General features: G+C 32.9%; 2 protein-coding genes and 1 pseudogene across 5 annotated transcripts; 1 reads left to right on the top strand and 2 right to left on the bottom strand.

Moving 5' to 3' along the window:
- Window positions 1-1,442: 1,442 nt before the first annotated feature.
- LOC108750859 lies at window positions 1,443-13,166 on the bottom strand. Its single transcript, XM_018490673.1, has 4 exons — window positions 13,151-13,166; window positions 11,495-12,546; window positions 10,527-10,768; window positions 1,443-1,800 (listed from the first exon to the last, which is right to left on the bottom strand). The coding sequence occupies exons 1-4, from the start codon at window positions 13,164-13,166 to the stop codon at window positions 1,443-1,445; spliced, it is 1,668 nt and encodes a 555-aa protein (XP_018346175.1).
- A 1,270-nt stretch (window positions 13,167-14,436) lies between these two features.
- On the top strand, window positions 14,437-17,549 carry LOC108750858 (annotated as a pseudogene).
- Window positions 17,550-24,134: 6,585 nt separating this feature from the next.
- Window positions 24,135-26,635, bottom strand: LOC108750861 (vesicle transport protein SFT2B). Of its 4 annotated transcripts, none has more exons than XM_018490677.1 (6): window positions 26,555-26,635; window positions 25,490-26,110; window positions 25,342-25,359; window positions 25,038-25,207; window positions 24,406-24,523; window positions 24,135-24,331 (listed from the first exon to the last, which is right to left on the bottom strand). In XM_018490677.1, exons 2-6 carry the CDS (start codon window positions 25,556-25,558, stop codon window positions 24,203-24,205), a joined length of 504 nt encoding a protein of 167 aa, XP_018346179.1. In that variant the 5' UTR covers window positions 25,559-26,110; window positions 26,555-26,635; the 3' UTR covers window positions 24,135-24,202. The 4 variants fall into 4 exon arrangements, with proteins under 4 accessions (XP_018346179.1, XP_018346180.1, XP_018346178.1 ...); XM_018490678.1 differs by having other exon boundaries at window positions 25,490-26,002; XM_018490676.1 differs by lacking the exon at window positions 26,555-26,635 and having other exon boundaries at window positions 25,490-26,154.
- Window positions 26,636-26,831: the final 196 nt, after the last annotated feature.

The following is a 26,831-nucleotide window of genomic DNA, read 5'->3' as shown; positions in this document are numbered from 1 at the left end:
ACACACACACACACACACACACACACACACACACACACACACACACACACACATATATATATATATATATCAATATATATGTGTATGTTATTTCTTGTTGATGCTTTACTTATTTTACATTAGAAAAAATCTTTTATAAATAAAATTAATATTTTTTCTGTAATTTAAAAAGTAATTGAATATTATAAGATAAATGTATAAGAAAAAAAAACTAAATTAATAATGTACATTTATATGAAATAAATTTAAAACTGCATAGTATCACACACATACGAATTTACTGTTGTATCTGTAGAAAGTTTGTTATTGATAATGAGACAGAACTATATTTTGCAGCTTTAATTGTAATTCTATTATAACAATAAATGATTGTCGTTATTAAACAATGATTTGATATTATTAGCATTGAACGTAGAGCAAGAGCGTTCGAAGAAATAATGTATTTATTTTTAACGGTTTAGGTTGACTAACAATATTGGTCTCTTATACTTTTAAAAATAATTTATAATGTTTTAAACATAAAATCATGAATAATGAATTCTTCAAGATAACTTAGATTTTGGTAACGAACGTTTGCATGGAAACTTTGAATCATATTATTTGTTTTAGTATTTTATACTTACTCATACATTTAGAATTACATTTTTGTTTTTTTTTTTATTACGATTTGAAGATGCATTATATCTGTAATATATTTAATATGAAATTTATTAATCTGTATTACTGTAAATTTATTAATTTATATCTGTATGTACAAATCAAACTAATCAAGGCTTCTTATAAGTAAAAAACTCTAAAGGATACGGGCAGCAGGAGCCATGCGCAGAAGACGTCGCGCAAATAATATATCAATGAAGTATGAAACTTTTTTATTCACTAAAACGCGCTCACATACGTATTTCGGCTTTTGAGCCCTCCTAAGAGACAACACAAACTAACATACAGAAATTGTGAATAAAAATTATCCTGTCATGGCGAGCTCCCCTACCTCAAGAAATTAAATGCCAGAATTAAACCCAAAAAGAGTGAAAAAAAAAGAAAAAAGGAAATTGAACGAAAGAAAAAAAGGAAATAATAGAAATATCGACATAGAGAATATGAAAAACTCATTTATTTAAAACCTTAAGATTATAATTAATTATCCCGAAAATAAGAACGCTCACCTTGATCTGAAATCACAAACTATCGCAAACATTACTAGAATTATTCAAAAACCACTTATCGACATTTTGTGGCCAGTTAGCGTCAGACACAGAGAGTCACTCTTAGTTTAGCTACAATACAATAGTATTAATGAAGTTTACAAATAAAAAATTTTGCATTGAAACGTTAATCAATTCCATGAAAATGAAAATTGGAAAGTAATCAAAAATCACGCCAGAAAGACTCATTACTGCGTACGAATGACACTGACTGACTAGACGTGACAACAACTCAAACCTTTATAGCTTGTCTATGATCGGTAGGTAGGCCTTGGAAAGCCTCTCCATATCCGTCTGCAAATTGAGTCTTCGCGTTTGTTTTCTGAATATCTTCTCCGAAATCAATCTCTTCTTGTAGTGAAACTCCTCGTCCAGTATTATAACGTTGTACCAATCGAAATCATAGCCTTTTTGTAACCGATGCTTCGTTATGACATTACGAATAGAGATGTTCCATCTGATGTGATTCTTATGCTCCGTGATTCTTGACTTCAGCTGTCTACACATCTGTCCCACATAACTTACATCACAACTCTTACACGAGATCTTATAAACAACATTCGACTTCTTGTCACGCAGTAAAGGGTCCTTATGTACCCTAATGAATTCTCGCAATTTATAGTTACCATAGAATGATATCCTCGTATGCTCGCTATTCAATCTGCTAAACTTTTCAGTAATATCACAAACGAAAGGAACAGTGAACCACAAAGGCTGCTTCTACCCTATTTTAATTAACAACATTCTTCCTAGCCATAATAATTTTTTTCAAACGATTGTTAATATTCTCAAATATAAAGTTCAATGCATAATCATTCTCTAACAATACTTTAATAATAACACAAATTATCAAGGTGAAATTTAGGATTCGATAGCAAAACTACCCTATCAACTAATCCCGCGATTGTACCTATTTTTTGAGAAACAGGATGTTGTGACCAAAAATTCAAACATCTACTCGAAAAAGTCGGCTTGTGATACCAATTGAACTTTACCAACTCATTACCCCTGATCACTGTAACATCTAAAAAATTCAATCTATCACCCCCTACGTCCAAAGTGAATTAAAGCCTAGGATGCTAAGAATTAAAAATATCAAAAATGGAACTAACGAAAGACGCAGGTGCCAATAATATATCGTCAATAAACCTACAGTAAAAGGGCAACGGAAACCGAATCAAAGACAAAGCTCTAACTTCCAACTTTCGCATAACTAGAATCGCAACAACGGAGAGCGTAATTCTGCCTATATATAACACTATCAAAAACAAAGAAAGTAGAATCTAAAACAAACTAAACCGCTTTGATGAATTCCTTCTCCGATAAACAATCTCTAGAAATAAATCGCCAATGGTCTTTATACAATCCATTGCATAGTCAATGGAGACATTAGTAAAGAGGCTCACAACATTCAGTGACATTAACTGAAATTCAGCACTCAAACGTCTACCATCAAGTTCCTTAACAAGTTTAAAACTATTTTCAATATGACTATTCGCTTTAGAAATTGTTTTTACGATAATATTAGGTGTAGTAAAAAGAAATCTATTATTTTTGCATTAAATTGAAGGCTTTATTTAGCATAGTTAGAATGATCCGATTTAGGTCAAATATGCACCGTTTTGTTCGATAACTTGTTGCCATTTTGAAGGAGGTAATTTCATTATGCCTCTCTCATAGAAACCCTCGTCCCTATTGCCAAAAAACTGGGACAGTCGATTTTCATAAGCTTCTCTTGAAGCGAATTTTTCACCAGCAAAATCATTCGCCATAGACAGGAACAGGTGGTAATCACTTGGTGCCAGGTCCGGACTATAAGGTGGATGCATAAGAACCTCCCAACCAAGCTCCCGGAGCTTCTGGCGAGTCACTATCGATGTGTGTGGCCTGGCGTTGTCTTGATGGAACACAATTCCTCTCCTATTGGCCAAAGCTGGCCGCTTCTGGGCGATTGCTTCTTTCAGATGGTCCAATTGTTGACAGTACAGGTTCGAATTAAGAGTTTGGCCGTAGGGGAGCAGCTCATAGTAGATGATTCCCTGCCAATCCCACCAAACACACAGCAAAACCTTCCTGATCGTCAATCCTGGCTTGGCCACCGTTTGCGCCGGCTCATCGCGATTCGACCACGACCGTTTTCGCTTGACGTTGTCGTAAGTGACCCACTTTTCATCACCAGTAACCATTCGCTTCAGAAATGGGTCGATTTTGTTGCGATTCAGCAGCGATTCGCAGATGGAAATTCGGTCCATGAGGTTTTTTTGCGTTAACTCGTGTGGCACCCATACATCGAGCTTCTTTTTGTATCCAGCCTTATTTAAATGGTTCCAAACGGTTTTTTGTGCAATGTTTAGCTCCTGGGCAATCGAAACAGTGCTTACATGACGGTCGGACTCGACGATTTCCATTATTTTATCGACATTTTCGACAATTGGCCTTCCAGAGCGTGGTGCATCTTTGACATCAAAATTACCGGAACGGAATCGACGAAACTAAAATTGCGCGATATTGACTGTTATAGTATCAGGACCATAAACACTATTCACATTTTCAGCCGCCTGGCTTGCGTTTTCGCCTTTATCGAAGAAAAACTGTAAAATATGGCGTATTTTCTCTTTGTTGGTGTCCATCTTTGACACGCGCTCAAACAATACTGATTCAAGCAATCACAAAACTGTCTGAGAAGTTTTTTTAGTACGAAATCTTATCTTTTTAACACCATTTGGCGTAACCCGATCGCACTTATACAACGCGGGATACAGATTACTAAAGCCATCTATTGGAAAAATAATAGATTTCTTTTTACTACACTTTATATTATGAAGAAACTGTTAACGAATACAAAGGGCTATTTATCGAAGAAACTATTACACGAAAGGGGCAGTCCTGTTTATGTATCTTTGGAAGAGCGTAGGCTCTCGGAAGTATCCCATCATTACTTAACAAACTTGTATATGTGGAATTAGCTATATACTTTTTTTCTTTCCAACTAACTAATAAAGCACGTAAGCTCGTTATCATCCTCTTCGTTGAATCCCTTTCAACTACTTCATAAGTATTTAAATCCTGAAGCATCTCATTTGCCCTGGAAATATACACCCGTCTATCCAATGCTATTCCATCACATTCCCCTTATCCGTACGAGTAAAAATAATCCTATCATTCATATCCCTTAAAAAAACCCTAGTGTCTTTCGCTAGCTGTAACAAACTCCTATCTACCTTCGTACAATGTAGGAAACAAGAAGCTAAGCTATGGTATTTAGTACACGAAATGAGTAGTTCGAGATCGAGATCCGTTCATCAATAGGCAATTTGTAAATATTACTTTCAATACACTTAATAAGATCGTTAAATCTAATCTATTGTTCAAAGGTAAGGCAAAATTGTCTCCTAATTGTAAGAAGTTCTGTATATTAGGAGGTATGAAAACGGTTGATAGATTCACGAATCAGGCATTCCTTTGTGAGGTAAATGAAGGAGAAGGAATTAATGGAAGAAAGGGCTGAGAATCAATTTGTATTTCTCTAACTGCCTCAACATTTTTCTGTACGTTAGGATACAACGACAACCTAACATTAACACTATCCTCCAACATTCCATCCCTGCCATGATCAACAGCGGACTGTCTTCTGATAATTAATCAATAGCCTGGAACGTGTTGTTTACATTTGGCTCAATAGACGTACCATTGCTCTCACCTATAATATTCATATTTAGCTCGATTTCCTTATCACGAGTCTCACACGATGTAAGCGAAAAGGTTAGGTTCAATTGAAGAAAAGAGGTCCGCAAGAACTCAACGTGGTCTCGAACATTAGGTGCGAGATCAGAATGTTAAAGATCTTATGTTCGATCGTGCTTTTTCCTTTTTTTCATAATTTTTGTTCAATAAATAACATTATTAATAAACATATTACTCCAAATCTATTTTTTATATAATAAAATTATAGAATGCTAGAATGTAATATAGAATTTTACTTTACCGCGTCATATATCTGGTCATCTGTTTCTATTTTTTTGGGAATAAACTTGGAGAATGCATTTAAATGACGTATCAATAATAAAACTTCAAAGATAATAGAGAGTTTTTGCAATAACGTGGATCCAAATACGAACGCCTTTTTTTAATTAGTCGCTAGGAAGAAGATAACGTGACCATGATATCGATTATGTAGCTTTTTTCCTAAGGTGAAAACGTAAAAAGTGAAATTTTTTTGTATGTATGTGTGTATATGTACATGCATAACATATATCATTTTGCGCTGTATGCATAGAAAACACACACATAACGGCATTATACGAGTCAATCAGCTGTAACCAATATGATTCATGTTCACAGTACCGTTGCCGCGCAACAGTATTGTCAATTCAATGTAGTGTAGTAGTGTTCTACACACACCCATGTGTGCGTGCGTGCGTGCATGCGTGACGTGACGTTTTCCGTCCGTTACAAAAGTCGCACGACCCGACCGAAAAGTGCAGCTCTGAAGTCCTGAGTCCTTCCACTTTTAGAAGTGCGCGTTGTCGTAGCGTCGTTTTTGTGTATTTCATGTCTGTTGCATTTTGTTTATGCGTTCTGTTCTCGCGTTGTCGTTTTCTTTTCTCTTTTCGGGCATTATCGTACCGCGAGTTAAAGGCAACCTTGTAAAAGTTGACGCCGACTCACCAAACCGAGGAGGAAGAGGAAGACGACCAGGACTGAAAGTCAGGAAGCAACCGCTAAGGATTGCTCGGGGCGCACAACATCCTATCTCCCGGGTAGCACGCAGGTGATGTCGTTTCATATTTCGTCATCATAATGCGAGGCCTATCTTATCGCATCAATTTCCAGGCGTCAGGCGGAATGATAATGAGGACCACAGAAGGAGATGGCCACTCTATGCCCCAATGACGGCGAGATCCTCATAAAGGCGTCTTCGAGGCAGCCAGAAGAGATTCCGCGACCCTTAAATTTCGCGCGCCAGGACACGAGACACGGGCATGACGCGATTCACGCGATTAGGGGAGCCGCGGGCCCATGTGCCAATGAGGCGCGACAAGACCCCCTCGCGGAGATAACGAGCTCTGCATGCCCCAAGAGGATCAGCGCCTGGCACTTGTACTGTGGCCAGCGTAGAGAGCGGATTAGGGAAGGACACAGGACGGAATTATCGGAAGGGTGAAGGAACAATCTAATCGAGAGGCTATCAGAACGAGAACCAGAAGGTCACGGTGAGGCGAGCGTCACTTACTGTAAAGGTTTCCGAATCCGGGAGGCAGTATTATCGCTGTCGAGTACGTGATCGAATACACACGTGGCATTGCTGTGCGCTAGAATTCCGCGAGGTTCGCGGTAAATATGTCGCCTCTCGGAACGGTTAATCACATTGTTGGGAGATTTCTTTTCTCGGTCCGCCTAAGCCACAGCTTCGTCACTTATCGCTAAGTTTTATCGCGTGATGAATTATTGTATCGTATCGTATCGAAATTTTGTACCGTAATATTGGCGTGTATCTGATCGTATCGGAATTCTAGCGTAAAATTTTTGTGTATTTTGTCCTTCTCTGACCTTCGGTAGAGCGGTGCGAAGCCCCGCGAACGAGCACAAGGTCACGCCGTGTTCACATTAAGATCGTTACCGTATCCTACCGCAATTATTGTACGCAAAATTCGCGAGAAATACTCTTGCGTGGCGTGAACTCGTGCCGAGACTTAGCATGATTGATACGCACCACGTATAAAATATCGGGACCTGTGCGAAGCTCAGTTACCGCGCTTTGATCGAATCTTATCGCCGCGATCTTGTCAACGAGTACACAAGAAAGTCGGAGACTATTTAAATACAATTGTTATTCTTTCTATTACTAATTCTGTATAATTTATTGCTGTCGTCGCTTCTCCAAACGATCTTCTATCCTCGACCACGAACCGTCCCCTCTGCCATTTCCAAGATTGAGCTACCGGTTACGAGTACCGTTAGTGTTCACAGCTCGTCAGAATATCGTATAAAGAAAATATTTCATGATTTTTAGAAAGAGTGGCACGCTCACTCGTGCCTGGCGCCCAACTACCGTTTCAAGATTTTGTGTTGTTCTTGAGAGGAGTCGCATGAAGACGTATTTCTGTCGCGTTTCTTTTGAAGTCACCCACAATCTACTCGTATGAGAGAGAATAGCTGCAAACGCGCGATGAAGTTGCGCCACGCTCGTGAGTGCGGTTGCAATATATATTAGGTTGTTCGGAAAGTAATTTCGTTTTTTCTTATAAAAATGAAAGACGATTTTCAATCAGATGCGTTTCAAATGATCATGAATGGTCGAATTCGATAAATGTAATCTCTCAGCGATCTCACGAGTTGTTATTCGCCGGTTTGCATCAATTAATGTCTTTATTGTGTCTTCATCAGCTTCAACTGGCCTTCCAGAACGTGGTGCATCTTCAACATCATTGCCGGATCGAAATTTTGCAAACCAGTTTTGGCACTGGCGTTCTGTCAATACATCTTCTCCATACACATCGGATAATTTTTTTCTTGCTTGAACAGCATTTTTACCTTTTCGATAGTAAAAAAGTAAAATATGCCGAAAATACTGCTTTTCACTTTCATATTTGATAGGGCACCAACCAAAAACTACTGCGTAGAATCAATCGAACTTTTTTCACAAGCAAGCCTTGCTATATCAGCTGTCAAAATATATAATAATTATGCGGCTTAAGTGTGAAGTTGGCTGTGAAAAAATACAATAAGTCCTCTGTTGAGAAAAAACGAAATTACTTTCCGAACAACCTAATAGTATCCACAAAATGGAAAAAATATAGTAGTAAAAAATTGTCTGCCTTTAATAAGAGAAGGTTATGGGTACTTTCTAACAAGCGACTCACTCAGTACAACACAGTGATTATCTCATTCTTGTACATTAGTGAACAACAAGATTAATGATGCACCGTGTCATATCATGTCACACTGTGTCTCTTGTTAGAACCCTATAAAACCAAAATTAGTTAAAAAGTTACTGTGATATGTGTTTCTTGTTAGAAAGCATTCTATAAAGCCAGAATGGAAAAGGTTAGTATCTTTATTGTGAAGATATCACTTTTATTTATCATACAAGTGATATGGTTAAATGTTATAACAATAAAATGTGCTTTACCTAATTATGATTTAATGTCAGAGGCGTTCATCGTGGGCTGACTATTTTTAATTTACAGCTAGAAGCGTTAATCGTGGGCTGGCGAACTATAACAAAATGCCACAGCCGTAAATCGTGCTTTGGCTAGTTATAAATAGATAAATATCAGAGGCGTTTATCATGGGCTGACTATTTTTAATTTACTGCCAGAGGCGTTAATCGTGGGCTGGCGAGTGTAATATATCTACGTATTGCTAATACATATTATCCTGGCCTAAAATGACATTAAAAGAAAAAATGCTATTACGGCCATGTGTCAATGTATACTGCCAATACTAAAAATCTATATTTACATATTTTACATTTATACTTACATATTTTATTTAATTATATTACATATTTTTAGTACTCGCAGTCTATATTGGTACAGTCGTAGTATCATCACAGTACATACAGTAGCGCAGCTCCCTGTCGGCACCTTTGATGTTAGTGTTGGCCAAAATGGAATGCGCATGCGTGAAATAAGCAAGTTACCTAGCGTTGCCATGGTTACCACCTAAACTATTTTCTCTTTTCATTCTTTTTTCACTCTGTCAAAACTCATTAGATTTATTCGCGTTTGATGCTTAGAGGAGTAAATCATAAGTCGACATAGGTTTTTCTTATTGCTGAATAAAAATTTATATAATTTATATATATTATTACATGTTTCAAAATAGACATTGGAGGTACAAGTCGATGGACAGATATATTTAAAATATGAATCAATTTCATGTAATATATACTAAATGTAATATAACACATAATATTTTTATTTACATAAATAAACGCCATGCGAAGCTTCGCTATAGTTTGCAAAACAATTTCGTTTTGCATAAAATTATATACCGTATGAAATATTCTATAAACTATTAAAAACAAAAGAACAAAAATGCATTATATATTTGTCATATCAATTATTTCTCCTGCAAACCATCGTTAAAATAGCACAAGAAAAACGAAATCGTTTTGCAATCGTTTTTTTTTTTAAATTGTAGGTCTTTTCTTCTGTTGAGGACGGCAGACTATGTGTGTATGGAGATATAATATAAAGGCCAATGTTATATATGTTATGTGTGTTATATGTGTTTATTTATGTTTATTTATGTAAATAAAAATATTATGTGTTATATTACATTTATTATATTGTATATCATATTATATTATATTATATGAAATTGATTAATATTTTAAATATATCTGTCCATCGACTTGTATCTCCAATGTCTATTCTGAAACATGTAATAATATGTATAAATTAGAAGAAAAACCTACGTTATAATTTACTCCTTTAAGCATCAATTTAATTTAACCTCATTCTTAACATGGTACCCTAAAATACTTTATGATTAGACATCTGAGATTATTTTTCTGTGCATGTCTCTAATAAATCACTTTTCACCACAAACATTGCGTTATTAATTATCTTTTCGCTTATATTTTATTACCTGTGTAAGAAAAACGGACCACAAAGTATTAAATTTTTTTATTAGCCAGTGTAAAAACAATTATACTTCATAACAAAACAAACTCAATCAACGGGCGAAGTAAGAGTCAACCACATTTTTTAATTTTTACATAAAATTATATATTATATTAAACGCGATGAAACATCACGCCAAAAAATAAGACTATAAACTAATACATTACAAGTAACAAGTTTCGGCTACCAGTTTGAGCCCTCTTCAGACATTAGTACAATGAAAAGTAACAGAACAAATTCAATTGTCGCAAGTATTCGTATATTCCGAATAATCACAGTTCGGGTGAGTCTTGATCTCGAAACATAATTTCCGTATGGTTGAACAGTCAAAAGTATTAAAATTGTCATTGTTGAAGTTCTAGTTAATAAAACGGATAAATTAAAAACAAAAAACGTAACGGACAAATACGTATAAATAAAATAATATAAAATACCGAAAGTCAAACAAAATCCATAAAAATTATTTCATAAAAAACTCACCAGAAATCATGTGTAAGAAGTTTGAATTAATATGTCCAAAAAGAACTAAAAAACTTTTGAAATATGTACAGAGAGAAGGAACGTAGATATGTAAAACAGACATTATGTATCGGTTATCATGTACGTTCAGTAGTGAGGATCAACACAGACTGAGAGAGGAGACGGGCTGTTCGTAACCGAAAGTCAAACTCTATTTATGATTGGAATATACGCTTTGTGGAGGCCATCGGTATCCGTCTGCAAATTGATACCATTCTTTTGTTTCCTGATGTTAATCATCTCTGAAACTAAACGTCTCCGATAGCTGGGCTCTTCATCTAAGATTTCGACCTCATCCCATTTAAATTCGTGGTCGAGTTGTCTCCTATGCTCCGTTATTACCGATCGTGCCGACGTGTTGTGTTTAATGTGATTGCGATGTTCTGCAATCCTTGTCTTTAATTTTCTGCCTGTCTGTCCCACGTACGTAGCGTCACAATCATTGCAAGAAATTTTGTACACTACGTTGTTCTTCGATGTGTGTGGATGAACATCTTTGTGTACCTTAATGTATTTTTTGAGTTTGTTCGGACTACGGAAAGAAACCCTGATGTCGTTATTGTTGAACCGATTGAACTTTTCTGTGTGGCGCGGGATGAACGGAACCGTAAGCCAGGACACTGATTCCTTCGCTTCGTCCTTGTCATTCATACTGTTCTGTGTTATGTGTCTATTTCTATTCAAGTTTTTAATTCGTAGGTTGATTGTGTCAAATATAAATGATAATGGGTAGTCATTGTCTAATAAAATGTTAATGATAAGTGTCAAATTTTGTGTGTAAAATCGAAAGTCCGAAAGTAAAATTGTTCTGTCAACCAGCGAAAAAATCGTTCCTCTTTTTTGTGCAATGGGGTGGTTAGAATAAAAATTCAAAAACCTCCCTGAAAAGGTCGGCTTACGATACCAATCAACTCCAAACCCGTTTCCAATGATCGATATAGTCACATCCAGGAAATTAATTTCATCACCCCCAAATTCAGAAGTGAATTGTAATCGTGGATGGAACGAGTTAAATTGTTCTACTATTGAGTCAATTCTTGATGGTTCAACCGCAGTACAAATATCATCCACGTATCTAAAATAAAATATTGCGTCCAAGTTCAACGACATCAAGGACACCGTCTCAAGTCTCCTCATCACCAAGTCCGCTATTACAGGTGATAAGGGGGACCCCATAGGAGTGCCGTAACTCTGTTTATAAAAATTGTTGTTAAACGAAAAAAATGTAGAATCAAGAATGAACCTTATTGCCCCCACAAACTCCTCCCTAGGTAGAGGACAGTCTCCGGCAACATACGTCCAATGTTCATTGATGCAGTCTATGGCTATATCCACCGGAACATTCGTGAACAAAGATTTTACGTCCAGTGAGATTAATTTATATTGGTCTGTAGTGTGTAATCTTTTTAGTTTCTCAACAAGTTCGAAACTATTTTTTATATGACTCTTTGCTTTAGGAATGGATTTAATTAATATATTGTGTAAGAATGTCGCCAGTGGATAGAGCGGACTGCCCAACGAAGAGACAATGACCCTCAAAGGGCAACAAGGTTTATGTATTTTCGGCACACCATAAGCTCTCGGAAGTGATCCGTCACTACAATATAACGTCTTATATTTTGTTTCGCTAATATATTTCTTCGTCTTCCATCTGGTGAGCATGGACCTTATCGCTGTCGTGATTTTCCTGATGGGATCTTTATTGATAAGACAGTATGTGTTCTTGTCATTCAGCAGAGTGATCATCTTTTCCAAATAGACCTCTCTGTCTAAAGCGACTGTGACATTGCCCTTATCTGCATGTGTGAAAAGGACATTGTTATGCTCCGACAAAAAGGCGCGTGTCTTCGATTCCATTCTTAGCAATAATTTATCAATTGGAGATGTTGTGATTGGAGAGGAAATGATGCCGTTGAGAATTGGAATGGAGTGGTTGGTGATTGCGATCCTATTTTCGATCGGCATGCGATGCACACCAGTTTCCACACTCTTAATGCAATCGAAAATAATCTTGCGTTTATCGTTTAGTGGAAGAGCGAAGTTCTCACCTAGTTGTAGGAAGCACTGTATGTCTATTGGAATGGACACAGAGGATAGGTTAAGGAACCACCCGTTTCGGACAGTGGTCAGGGACGAAGATCTATGTGAGGTGAAGGAACTGGGATGTATGGATATCAAGTTGCTAGGAAAAACTTGAATAGAAATAGACACATAACACAGAACAGTATGAATGACAAGGACGAAGCGAAGGAATCAGTGTCCTGGCTTACGGTTCCGTTCATCCCGCGCCACACAGAAAAGTTCAATCGATTCAACAATAACGACATCAGGGTTTCTTTCCGTAGTCCGAACAAACTCAAAAAATACATTAAGGTACACAAAGATGTTCATCCACACACATCAAAGAACAACGTAGTGTACAAAATTTCTTGCAATGATTGTGACGCTACGTACGTGGGACAGACAGGCAGAAAACTAAAGACAAGGATTGCAGAACATCGCAATCACATTAAATACAACACGTCGGCACGATCGGTAATAACGGAGCATAGGAGACAACTCGACCACGAATTTAAATGGGAGGAGGTCGAAATCTTAGATGAAGAGCCCAGCTATCGGAGACGTTTAGTTTCAGAGATGATTAATATCAGGAAACAAAAGAATGGTATCAATTTGCAGACAGATACCGATGGCCTCCACAAAGCGTATATTCCAATCATAAATAGAGTTTGACTTTCGGTTACGGACAGCCCGTCTCCTCTCTCAGTCTGTGTTGATCCTCACTACTGAACGTACATGATAATCGATACATTATGTCTGTTTTACATATCTGCGTTCCTTCTCTCTGTACACATTTCAAAAGTTTTTTAGTTCTTTTTTGGACAGATTAATTCAAACTTCTTACACATGATTTCTGGTGAGTTTTTTATGAAATAATTTTTATGGAATTTGTTTGAATTTTAGGTATTTTATATTATTTTATTTATACGTATTTGTCCGTTACGTTTTTTGTTTTTAATTTATCCGTTTTATTAACTAGAACTTCAACAATGACAATTTTAATACTTTTGACTGTTCAACCATACGGAAATTATGTTTCGAGATCGAGACTCACCCGAACTGTGATTATTCGGATTATGCGAATACTTGCGACAATTGAATTTGTTCTGTTATTTTTTATTGTACTAATGTCTGAAGAGGGCTCAAACTGGTAGCCGAAACTTGTTACTTGTAATGTATTATTGTAGTTTATAGTCTTATTTTTTGGCGTGATGTTTCATCGCGTTTAATATAATATATAATTTTATGTAAAAATTAAAAAATGTGGTTGACTCTTACTTCGCCCGTTGATTGAGTTTTGTTATTATGTTTTGAAAGAGTCCTTTGAATTTGTTTATTTATTTCAATTATACTTCTTCAAAATTATAACTTATCTGATATGTTAAAGGCTTCAAGCTCCGACTTCTCTCAATTAAGTTTTGGAATATTTCAGAAATTTCATTGATCAAAACAAATTACGTCGGTCAGCTGTTAAAACACAATTTACTAACACTATGATATATTCATGATCGCTGATGCAACATCCGTATCAGTCATAAATGTAAAAATAACTAACGAAACATAGACTTCTATGTTTGAAATTGAACCTCAGACCACAGTATATATAGTAGCAACTCTCCCGATTTTATGTTGGCCAAAATGAAGTGCGCATACGTGAAATAAGCAAGTTGCTCCGTCTCATTTCCTCCTTCTTTATTGTTCTCTTTCTATTTAAATGACTTTCAGTTACATTTAAAGAGCTAAGAGCAGAAATTTAAAGGGAAATATAACGTACATCGTCCATTTGATAATGTTGTGTGAGAAATCTCAAGAGTCTCGTGAAAAAGTGAAGTGAAGTGAAAAGTGAACGAAAATAAAGAAAACCGAGCAAAAAATTTTCTTTTTGAGAGAATAGTTAACTTATATAATTATATATATAATAATATTATTAGCTCTTCTCTTGGAAGAGCACTTTGATCTTAGCTCTTTGTTTCAGGTCAACTCCAAAAAATTGTGAAAAAAAAGAACAATATAAAATAATTAAAGGAAAAAACATATGGTGTGTAGTACCAGCGTACACAAAAAAATTTAATTTAGGAGAGCGTTATTTTTTCCGATTTCCAAAGGAACATGAAAGGTATATTGTTTTTATGACTTTTTATATAAATCAATTTTCAATTCTACACATATGTACATTTTTATTGATAAAATATCTAATTTATAGATAGTTGCAATGGATACGAGCATGTGGAAGGCTGGACTAAGAACCAAAGGGTCCAGAATATGCGTACCAGAATCGGTTGTGCCATTTATATTTCGAAGAAAAATGATACAAAATAAATAAAATAAGAGTTCGTCTTCATCCAGATGCCATACCAATAATATTTTTTAGAATATGACAAGTGAGTTTCTACTTATAATTTAATTTATTTTTTAGTAAAAATTTTAACGTAACATAAAGTCTGTTTTTATATAATAGAGATATAAAAAGGAATGTAATTTTTTTTTAATTAATTTAAAAATAACTTATACCTATGTAGTCACTTTAATAAGTGCTCTAATGAGCAAAACAATATTTTATTTTTTATTTATTATTACAAATAATGTATAAATTCAGGAAATAATAACTATTTCTTTTCAGAGAAAACACGATTGACATGGACATTAAAGACGAAGCAGAAACAAATAATACCTATATGTACGTGCGCGCGTGCGCGCGTGCATGCGGGCGTGCGGGTGTGCGGGCGGGCGTGCGTGCGGGCGGGCGGGCGTACGTTCGTGCGGACTTTCGGACGGCCGGGCGTGCGTGTGTAAATATAATATTCTATTTTTAAATGTTATAATAAATCATATATTTTTATTGCAAAAAACATAGATAGAGAACCTGCAAGTAAAATAATACAGGAAAAAAACAGATAATAGATAATATTTTCTATTTTTAATAAGAAATTTAATATAACAAAATTTTATATTTTTAACAATATGGAATCTGCAGAAACAACAGAAGCATCTGGAGAAACATATGGAAATCGAAATCGAAGTAGAAACAAATGAGTATGTTATATTGAAATACTTTATATTAAGTAATTTTTTTCTATATATTTTGTATATATTAATATAGTTTAATGTTATATCATATATATTTGTTGCAGAAACATAGATGGAAAACATGTAAGTAAAATACAGGAAGAGAACAGGTAATAAATAATATTTTTGTATTTTTAATAAAGGATGGTGTGTAACAAAATTTTATACTTTCAGCTGGAATCTGCAGAAACATTTATTGTTGATAATGTGGATGCTGAGATAGTTAAATCGTAAATCTTAATTTATTATAAATTACATTAAATCGAAGATAGATTTTTATTATTATATTTGTGTAAACTAATATTAATTTTCATCAAATTTTACTTATTTAACCCTGTAAGGCCCAGTATACATAATTAAGCACATTCACTTAGAACTTTTCCCAAATATTATTTATATTGACACAGTAGTGACTTTTTTTGTATAATATTCTTAATTCATACTTACTAGTTGCAATTAGAATTGCTAATCCAACTTAAAAAATAAAAGTATTCTCACTAAGTCACTATGGTGATTGTTTGCAAAGCAAATCCACTGACACTTGATTTTGTGTAACATGTTATTCATTTTGTATACATATTATTGAAAATATCTAAACAATTAGTAGTTTCTTATTTTTTAGTTTCTTAAAGTATAATATTTGAGATCATAAAGTCGATCAAAAAGTAGATCAAAAAGTAATAATTCTTTTCGTTTAACTAACATAAATTGTCGATGGACGTGTGTATAAAATGAGTCGTTGAATTCGTTTCTAGCACGATCTTAATTCTCACAAGGGCTATTAATTTGTCGTTTTTTTTGTAATAAATTAAATCATTTATACACACACACACACACACACACACACACACACACAGACAACTGCAACGGACCATCGAAGGTTCGAGAACAATTCGATCGCGCGCGCGAGCGCGGCACTCAACGAATACTTCACGCGCGACCGCCAATCCCACGCGCGGATTTTTCTGTCGTGCATGACTATTCGCGTCGGAAGTCGAGAGAAAAGAATCCGAGGCGCCAATCAATCTCATACAACAAATGCCACGTTAAAAATTACAATTGTTGGCAAATTTTTATTGGGCACTGTCAAGAGGAGATCCCGGAACACGAAGGCAATATATGCGCCGATCGTCGCCGTTCTCCCTCTCTTAGTGCTCAGAGTCTCGCTATTGTATCGTATTGAAAACCGCTGTAAAAAACCGCCACGTAGGACCGCTGTAAGGAAAATTCCTTCGAGAACCGCCGAGAAATCGTGATTTTCTATCGTTACCGAATGAGATAATTCGGAACAAAAGTAGTGTGTAAAATTTGCTATAATTTTCTTCAATTTGTGCAAAGTTTAATTTTGTAAAGAATAAAGTGATTTTTATCAAACAAAAGGAAACGTTGCTTTTCTAATTATTGTGCGTCAAACCAGCCGTGTGTCGTCTTCTCGCTTCATTTTTTCGCGCGGTGCATTCGCGCGACTCAATAAGATTGATTTACCATGTTTATTATTAATTTCAATATTTAATTGTAATTCTGTAGCTAGAGAATGTATATATAAATATAAATATACATGATTATGTACCTTCAAAAGAACAATTTTATTTGATACACAAAATTCTTTATTAGAAATATTTGGAAAGATTATATTGTAAAAAAAAATGTACTCCAACAGAATCGGTGTCTGGGCCTGAAAGAGTAAAAGAAACAATGTTTTTATATAAAATAAAGTTTCTACTAGAATATGCAACATATCGCACGCTAACGTACATTAATATAATATAGTTTAATTCTTCATATAATCTTGTATTTTATTTAGTAATCTTTTGCTATTCGTTCCTATTAGAATAATAAATCTTTTCAATATTTACTATGAATTTAAACTTGTTACAGAAGTACATCCAAGGATACAAAACAGGACATGAAATCGTCAGAGGATAGCCCAGGAAAAAAGAAGCTGCGTTTGAAGCTCTCAAAATTAAAGGCACAAAACAAAACGCTCTGCGAAACAATTTGACGACTCAAGAGCATACAAGCCAAAGAGACTAATGAACAAGAAACTTTAACAAAAATTAGGCCGTAAGTTTTTATCGCAAAGGTTTAATAAAATATTAGCGGCACAAATTGATGCACAATGCAAAAACAAACGTGGCAGAAGATATGATCGTGATTTAAAAAAATTCGCTTTGTCATTGTATTTCTTAAGTTTAAGAAATTATAAACAATTGCATTGCCTTCAATTTTTCTTCTCTACAATTATTTACATAAAAGTGGAATATTGTGCCTGGTATAAATGATGAATTTTTTGAAGCACTTAAAGTAAAATTGAATACATTACGGTTAATAGAGCGCCGTTGCGTATTATGCGCAAATATAATCAGCTTAAATGATGTATCGCGGGATGAGATAATTGATTTTGAAGATTTTTGTAATAGGAAAACATCCGTACCCGCAAAAAGTGCATTAGTTATGACACGTAGCATTGCAGGAAACTGGAAATTGTCCGTTTGTTTTTGCTTTATAGAAACTGCATGTTCTGCTACATTTTTAAAAAATATTATACTTGACATCATTATAAAATTAAAAAACAATGGTGCTTTGGTGCATGCTTTCATTTCTGATATGGGTTCAAATTTTATCTAACTATCCCATATGTTATTATAAATATTTCGGTAAATAATTCAAGTTTTATTGTTGAGAAAGACTTGTATATATCTGACACTCCACATTTATTAAAAGTAACTCGAAACAACTTATTAAAATATAATTTTCAAATAGATAATAAAATAGCTTCGTAGGATCATATCGTAGCATTTTACAAAAGGGATAGCAAACAATGGATAAAAGCAGCTCCTGCGTTAACAAAGTCTCATATAGAACCAAATAACTTTTTAAGAATGAAAGTTAAATATGCTGCACAAATATTTAGTAATCGTGTAGCAGCAGGCATGTGCACACAGATGTCTACTGGTTTTCTTCCAGCTTAAGCGGTTGGAACTATAGACTTCATTGATCACTTTGACAAATTATTTGATATATTAAATTCATCCAATGTAAATAATCCTAAAGAGTATGGAAAAGTTTTTATTGGAAGTGATAAACAAATGCAATTTTTACAAAACAGGTTGAGTTTTTTAAAGTAATTAACGATAACAATAAATATTGTTAACATGTAAAATTAAAATGCTTTGATTGCTGGCAGATCATAATTAAGAGTACAATTCAACTTTGGGCGACTTTAAAAAACTTTAATCTTTCATATCTCCGAACACGTAGATTAAATCAAGATAGTGTTAAAAATTTTTTTGGCTCTGTTCAGAAACAAGGTGGTAATTACCTTAATCCAACACCTATACAAGCGTGCTTTTAAAAAATTATTCAGTACGAAATTATTAGAACATTCGGAAACGTAAAATTGTGCAAACAATAACGATGATTTATTAAATATTATCGGAACATCAAATACTACAGAGACGTCCACAGTTTTAAAACTTGTTCCAACAAACAAAATTTTAAAAATTCCTGTACATGATTATTACTTAATGGATCTGCCAGAGAAAAATGCATTTAAATATGTTTGTGGTTTTTTAGTAAAAAAATGTTTAGCGATACATTCATGTACTATGTGTCAAAATTTTGTAAATAACAATAAGGCTGTCTTAGATAATACAATGCTGTATTGTTCTCTTCGAGCTTACGAAAATGAAAATGGAGATTTATTTGGTAATTTAAAAATACGAATTAATGATTTTTGTTACTACATTCGCAAATTAGAAGAAATATTTGTCAAAAATTTTGAAAAAAATTGTTATAAAAAAAATATTGGTAATTATCTTCCAGTTGACACAAAATATAGTTTTTGAACCACCATGTTCAGATTTCCCAAAAGATTTCTTAATAAAATTGTTTCTCCAGATGCGTATTTATTACACATTATCGCAACATAACAAGTCATGTAAAAATTACTCGAAAGAATAGAAAACTTTTAAATATTTTACATTTATAATTTTTCTTAATTTGTTACGTTTTCTATCTACAGCCTTATTTTCATAATATACTAATTGTAATTTATGATTTATGATCCCATTAATAATTATTTTATTGCATTTTTTACAAGTTTCATTGGCTTTCTTCTTCTTTGGTTCATATCGAGGGCGATCGAGTAGCTGAGATATGATTCAAGAAGAATTGAACAATGAAATGTATTTCATGGAATGAACTGTTATATGTACGTTACTGTTTACGTTTTACATCTTTCCTTAACTCCATTTCTTATGTATGTTTATTAATTGCATGCTGTTTTCAAAGTATTATATTATATAATTACATTATATGTTTACTAATTGAACGTTTTATTATATGCATATGTTATAAATATGTTAAAAATATATTTTATTTACTTCCAAATTGCATTATGTTATAATTTATACATTGTAATACTTTCATGTAAAATATTCTGTAATATATCTATTATGCATATATTGTTATTATGCATTATTTATTGTTCGTGTGCAATAATGTAATGTTGTTATGTATATATTACTTTAATTTTATAAGTGTTTTATAACATTTTCATAGAATATATTTATAATTATGTAATATTTGAATATTTCTCTATGTAAATATGTTTCGTATTGTATTATGTTTAATTTTATATACATGTGTTATAAATATGTTTGCTTGTGTTAATATTGTGATTACGAGATGTTTAATTAATTTATATATTTATTGTAGTTTTTATATGTGTAGGATGAATAACAAGGATGACAACAAATCAACCATTTCGGTCAATGAAGCTTGTGTGACTGTTACATGCACCATAAATTTCACACACTTACATATTAAATATGGAATATATTAAATATAAAATAAAGAAATGGAAATACACAAAAAATAAAATATGTCTTCATTTTGTTCATTAATAAAACATTCCCTTCTAATATTTTAACATGCACTGCTTTGTATCTTACGTATACATTGTATGTCAGCATAATTATCAAAATTATTTTAATATATTGTATTAATTAATATTTCGTACCACGAGCGCATAAAATTTACTGTCGACTATGGCGATGAAATCGGTATCAATTTTTTAGATATAAAACTTTTGAACGATAATGGTAGTATTATTTTCGACGTGTACAAAAAGCCTACTAACTCTGGGAGATTTCTCAATTTCTTCTCCAATCACCCTATCATACACAAGAAAGGCGTTGTGATTGGGTTATTGGACAAGATTCTACTTCTTTCCCATCCAAAATTTCATCACACTAACATCGATTCCTTAATTAACACTCTCCTCCGGAATGGATATCCTTTACAATTTTTATTTAAAACGATAAACAATAGAATAAAAACGTTATCTAGAAAAAAGAATTTCGATACCATTAATGAACATAATCTTAACTCTAACATGAACACTTCTACTGAAAAGAAAAAATATTTCACTATTCCTTACTTAATAAATTTTAATTCGAATTGGTATACAAACCAATGAACAACTTAAACAGGTTTATAAAAACGGGGAAAGATAAAATAAAAAAAAAGATTAACTTTCGAACGTGATATACCAAATTAATTGTAAGGACTGTGATTATTCGTATGTTGGTCAGACGAAAAGGAAATTAAAGACGCGTTTAAAAGAATATGTAAATAATTTTAAAAAACCAGTTAATTCTCTCTCAGTCATCTCAAATTACAGAATTGACACAGACCACGCGATAGACTGAATACTAAAATATTCTGAACGCTCGTATTATAAAAGATTGGTATCTGAAATAATTTATATTAAGACGCAAAAAAATGGTTTAAATAAACAGAGTGATACGGAGCGATTTCCAGAACTTTATCTCCCTCTCCTTGAATAATAGTTCCAGCCCCACTCTAAAATCTTCCACTTCCTTTCCCTTTTCTTACTCTTCCTGTTTTCCTTTTTCCTAATATAAATAGACCAGCATTTTTGGCTTTTGGTATTACGATAGTTAAAATTCACTCTTTACCTTAAATCATCACAGTGTTCAGTTATACAGAGGAGTCCTCACACCACAGGATATACAGAAGTTCATTTAATTGGTTTTTCAAAAGGATAATGAATTTTTTAAAATATCTCTCTGCGTTGAATCTAAACAGCGTATTACTTAATCTGAGTGTTTTTTATAAAAATAACTAACTCACTTATTGAATAAAAAAATTTTTTGTTTTTACAATAGAACTCGGTACTTGCGTGTCTCTTCGTATAGGGCTCGTCGTTTTTTAAATGAAGAATTAATTATATTATTGCAGAAAAAGAAAAAACTTTTGGAATTAAATTCTTTCTATCCATATAGCGCGACAACAATTAACTGTTATCTTAATCTACTTGGATCGATTGCGATTAATTCCGTATAATAAGAAAATAATAAATTTTGTACTAACTATCGCTACATTTATCAGTCGAATTGTATATTTAGTTTTAATTTTTGACGTATTCTGTTTTATTGTACTGAAGAAGGTCAAATCTTGACCGAAACGTCTACTTATTGTTATGAATTGTTTTTAAATAATATATAACTTATTTATATCCATAGTTGTGACTGTATGCTCTTTATTATAATATTTAACGTTTATTAATTAATATTAGGTTAAGTAAAAAGTCATCGCGTTTTTTTAAAAGACATCTATCAGTAAAAACCGCAATTACTTTTTTACCAACAATATAAATATATCTTGATAGAGTAAAGTTTCAGCTTTAAAAATCTCTTTTTTAAATTATACATAATATATACAATTATATATAAACTTAAAAAATGTGATAAGCTTTTAAAAGTAGAGATTTCAAGCTTTAAAACCCTTTTTTTAAATTTGAATTTCATTCATTATTGACGAAGATATTGTATATACAACTTTGAGCTAAAAAATACGCGATGACTTTTTACTCAACCTAATATATATAACTTTAAGTTAAAAAAACGCGATTACTTTCATTGCTCATCCAATATATCTAAGTAGTAAAGATAGGCCAATTCTAACCCACTTTGTGTTAGTGCGTATACGTGTATGACGTGTGTGCGTGTGCGTGTGCGTGCGTGGCGTGCGCGCGCGCGCGTGTATGGTGTGTGAGAAGTGAGGGAAAGGGAAGTATACGTAGACGTTGGGGAGGGGAAGTGCCACAGGACTCCGTGTTAGAGGGGCAAATGGAATTCGTTCCTTCTCTCTCTCATCCATTGCGTTCTCTCTTTAAACTATTGTCCTTTCTCTCCCATTCATTGTAGGATGCAGTTCTCTCTCTCTGCAACTGTTGCAGATCTATTATTCACGCTCTCTCTTCCTCCCATTGCGCTCTCTCCCACGTTGTTTTTTCTTCTTGCTCGCGATTTAATTAAATTAATATGGTATTTACGATTTTTTAATGATACGACTCATAGTTACAAATTATAATAATATTTCTATGAATTTTTAATAATATAACCTAGTAACACTAATTGTGATAATATTTTTTTTAATTAATTCATATAATTAATTCATATAATCAAACATTCATACGAATCAAACTAACCAAGATTCCTTATAAATCGAAGAATTGGAAAGGATACGGACAGGATAGGAGTCAAGCGTAGAAGACGTCGCGCAAATAATTATCTATAAAATGTGAAATTTCTTTATTCATTAAAACGCGCTTATATGTTTCGACTCACTTTTGAGTTTTTTCATGCAAAAAATATTACTCTTATTATAAACATTTTGATAGAAAACAATTTTTTGCTTAAGTTCATTTTTGATACCATTAATAATATAATCAAGGATATCACTTGGAAAAAGTCTAGAACTAACAACTTAAAGAATAATAAAAAATCAATTAATCCATCTTGGTTCATCGTACTTTATGTACTGATAATAAAAAAATTTAAACAATAAAAATGATATCAAGGTCTTTCATTATAGTACAAATTAAAGAAATTTATCAAAGTACATAAAGATCCTTTGGACTCTTTCTCGAAGTCTAATGTTGTTTATAAGATAAACTGTAATGACTGTGATGCATCTTACAAGGGACAAACAGGGAGAAAGCTGAAACTCGGAAATCATATAGGATGGAACACCAGCTCTAAATTGATAATAATAGATCATCGATCGCAATTGGGTCATGATTTTAATTCGAACAACGTTCAAATCTTGGATGAAGAACCGGTGTACAATAAACGCCTTGTCTCAGAGATGTTTAACATTAAAAAACAGAGTAATAGTCTTAACTTATAGACAGAAGATCTTCATAAATCATATATTCCGATAATAAACAATATTTGACTTTGCATTACCAAGATTTAAATTGCCAGATTTTTCTCAATATGCCATTAACTTAATTTAAAAAATAGAGTTAATTCAAGAGAATATACTAAATTTGTCTAAAATTTAATTAATAATAGATACGAACGTTATTTGCTCTTAAACTGAAAAATGGCTTAGAAGTATTCTAAGTATTATCATATTACGAGTTTCACTTACGATTTTACAATCATCAAATCGAAGGTATATAATTATACGGTAATAATAATTATAAGGTATATAATATTACCATTAATTATATTTATTTATATTACAATTAATTTATAGAACGTTTTGATCTATTTACTTGTTAAAAACAAAAAATATAATCAATATTCAGTGTTATAAAATGACTGAAGCTTCAAAAGATTAAAAAAATTAAATGATGTTCCTTAATAAATTTTGATACAATAAAAAAAAAGATAATTACTCTTCTCATGTAATACAGGCTTCCACTGTCTTTTTTACAGCATCACGAGCATATGGTATATATGATAAGGAATACCATGTCATAGCTAGTGACTGAATGATTATAAATAGAAGAGCTAGACCAGGATTGTGCAACTAAAAACAAAAGTATAATAAATACTTCAAAATATTAAGAATAAATAAAAAAACAAAAAATGTTGAGTACTTACATGTAAAGCTGCAAAAAGTGTCAAAACAATCGAGACAAATACTAATATAGTTGCAATTATTCTTGACGATGCAAACATCTTCTTAAATTGATGAAATGGACCCATCAAGAAGCACGTACTGAAACACACAGATTGATAATTATTCAAATAGTTTGCAAATGTGTTTATACAACTACTATAAACATTATATAAACTACTATAAATATTAAATTTATTATAAAAATATTATTTGATAAAAATCAGTAAGCCTGTAATTCTGTACCTAAAATATTAGTATTAGTGTTAAAAAAAATGTTATATATACATGTATAATTTTTAATATATGCGTGTCTCAAGGTATTTTAGTGATAATTTTCATGTTTATGATATTTTTAATTTGTTTATCCTGCATTATCGTCATTGACATTCAATAATTGTCCTAAATGTTTATTTTCTTAGTGCAGACACAACTGTATGAATGAAAGTCAGCATACTGTAATCCCTTGTGTATTTTTTAAGAAAAGTTTCGTTAATTTTCATGTATGAAATCTATTTCTAGTGTAGAAGAGTGTTTTCTAGAAATATTCTTATAGATAAATTTTTTCTGACAAATAAAAAAATAAGATTACAGACAAGTATATCATTTATTTTACCTGGCTAAAGAGATAATGTTGCCCAAAGTATAAAATACAGCAAATACTGCAAGACCTTTCTGTAAAAACAATGCAAAGGATCCAAGGAATGAACATAATATGCCAACGATGAAACAAATTGCAAAACCTTTTATCCTGGTAGACCAACTTAATGTTGTTTGATCCATAACCTGTTAATCATAAAAAAATGTCAATAATTTTTTTCAAATCAAGTTACATAACACATTGTACATAATGTAAAAATATATGTAACAGTAGTGGTACTGTAAGTAAAATAAATCTCTGTAATTCTTTAACAATTTACCATAAAATCAGCATCAACCTTCCATTGTCGACCGCATGTGAGCATTGATTAAAGATAATATCAGTTTACAAATGAAATGAGATTATAATACATGAAACTAATTGTTGACATATTTCAATCAGTAATGCAGCTTATTATACGTAATTACCTGCGTTATTATACCACTTTCTTCATCGCATCGTTCATTACCGTTCAAAGCTCTTCTTAACTTGTCCATTTTTGTATCAAAAACAAAAATGAAATCACTTTTCAGACGAACTAAATATTGAATTCATTAACCTCAAAAATATATCATCAAGCTGAATGAAAAACTTTATCACCACTATTACACACTAATGTTTCAGATCATGCATATTCCTAAATGTTTAATTTATCGGAACACATTAAATTACCTTACACATAAAAAAATACTGTACTAGTGTACTTTATTTACACGCCTTTTACACGTCTTTCGACTCTTTCTTTTCGTGTACCGTCAATTTATAAACGTACTTAGAATTGGAGGTTGTTCTTAATAGCTGTATGTTGCACTTTCTGTACTCACAAAGAGTGGAAAGGACATATAGAAATACAGATACACAAAATGTCCTGTCCGAGGAAAGTTCTACTCGGTACAATATACGTAATGCTTATCCAATGCGTTCGTTTAAATGAGTAAGAGCTGTGATAATGGAAGAAAGTGGAAGATATTACAGAAACATATTGGAGAATGTTGGAGCACCGAACCCACTTAATTCTTACCACTATGCCATTAATAACTATGCTTACACTGTAAAATACAAAATGTTAATTATAACTTAATGACGAATAGAGTTTTCGAGATATCAAAAAGTATTAAAATTTTTATTAATATTTTTGTGATAACTTCGACATTTTTGCATGTCTCAGAATTGTAAGTAAAAATAAAAATTACTAAAAGTTATATTATAAAAGCCATTTCAAGAATGGATCTGGACACGGAGGAAACCTGCGAAACCCATAACTTTTATATAGAAAGCACCCGTGGAAACTTCAAAAATATTAATTAAAATTATATTTGCAGTATACGCGCAATGAAGTTAAAGTAAGTGTCAAACAGGACGTAAAATAATATTTGAGCATTTGATACAATTTAATGTTTATTTATACGACATTTTATCGCTGTACTGAAACTTTGCAACATGTCATAATAACTTATCACGTAAAGTAAATGTTTCCGTGACCGCACATATACCTATGTCCAGAGACTGAAATAAGATTTGTCGAACAAATTACGTATCAAACAAACAATTTCATTTTTAACTTCTCGCTGTTGTCCGCGATTGATCGAACTGAGAGGTTAGGATAGGACAGTCAAGTAAAAAGAAGCGCAGTACCGCCAATTGCCGCTACGTCGCGCAGGAAAAGGAACGGGAACTCGTGTTTAAGAATTAACTGAGCGGCTATAAAAAGCCTGAAAGCTGAAATATCAGCATCGCTTCTCGGCTCTCTGAGCTAAGATCAAAGTGTAG

Source organism: Trachymyrmex septentrionalis, unplaced genomic scaffold, assembly GCF_001594115.1.
Source record: "Trachymyrmex septentrionalis isolate Tsep2-gDNA-1 unplaced genomic scaffold, Tsep1.0 scaffold373, whole genome shotgun sequence".
Lineage (NCBI taxonomy): Eukaryota > Metazoa > Arthropoda > Insecta > Hymenoptera > Formicidae > Trachymyrmex > Trachymyrmex septentrionalis.
The sequence above is the reverse complement of the archived record's forward strand: the minus strand, read 5'-3'. Positions and strand labels throughout refer to the sequence as shown.

What these genes read in the sequence shown, in the direction of transcription:
- LOC108750859 (XM_018490673.1), bottom strand. An exon ending in CACCTGTAATAGCGGACTTG is followed by an intron (nt 10,769 to 11,494) that starts GTGATGAGGAGA and finishes TACGTGGGACAG; the next exon opens with ACAGGCAGAAAATTAAAGAC. An exon ending in ACCGATGGCCTCCACAAAGC is followed by an intron (nt 1,801 to 10,526) that starts GTATATTCCAAT and finishes AGAATTCATTAG; the next exon opens with GGTACATAAGGACCCTTTAC.
- LOC108750861 (XM_018490677.1), bottom strand. Translation starts at nt 25,558, where the DNA reads ATGGACAAGTTAAGAAGAGCTTTGAACGGTAATGAACGATGCGATGAA. An exon ending in AACATTATCTCTTTAGCCAG is followed by an intron (nt 24,524 to 25,037) that starts GTAAAATAAATG and finishes TGTGTGTTTCAG; the next exon opens with TACGTGCTTCTTGATGGGTC. An exon ending in CACTTTTTGCAGCTTTACAT is followed by an intron (nt 24,332 to 24,405) that starts GTAAGTACTCAA and finishes TTTTGTTTTTAG; the next exon opens with TTGCACAATCCTGGTCTAGC.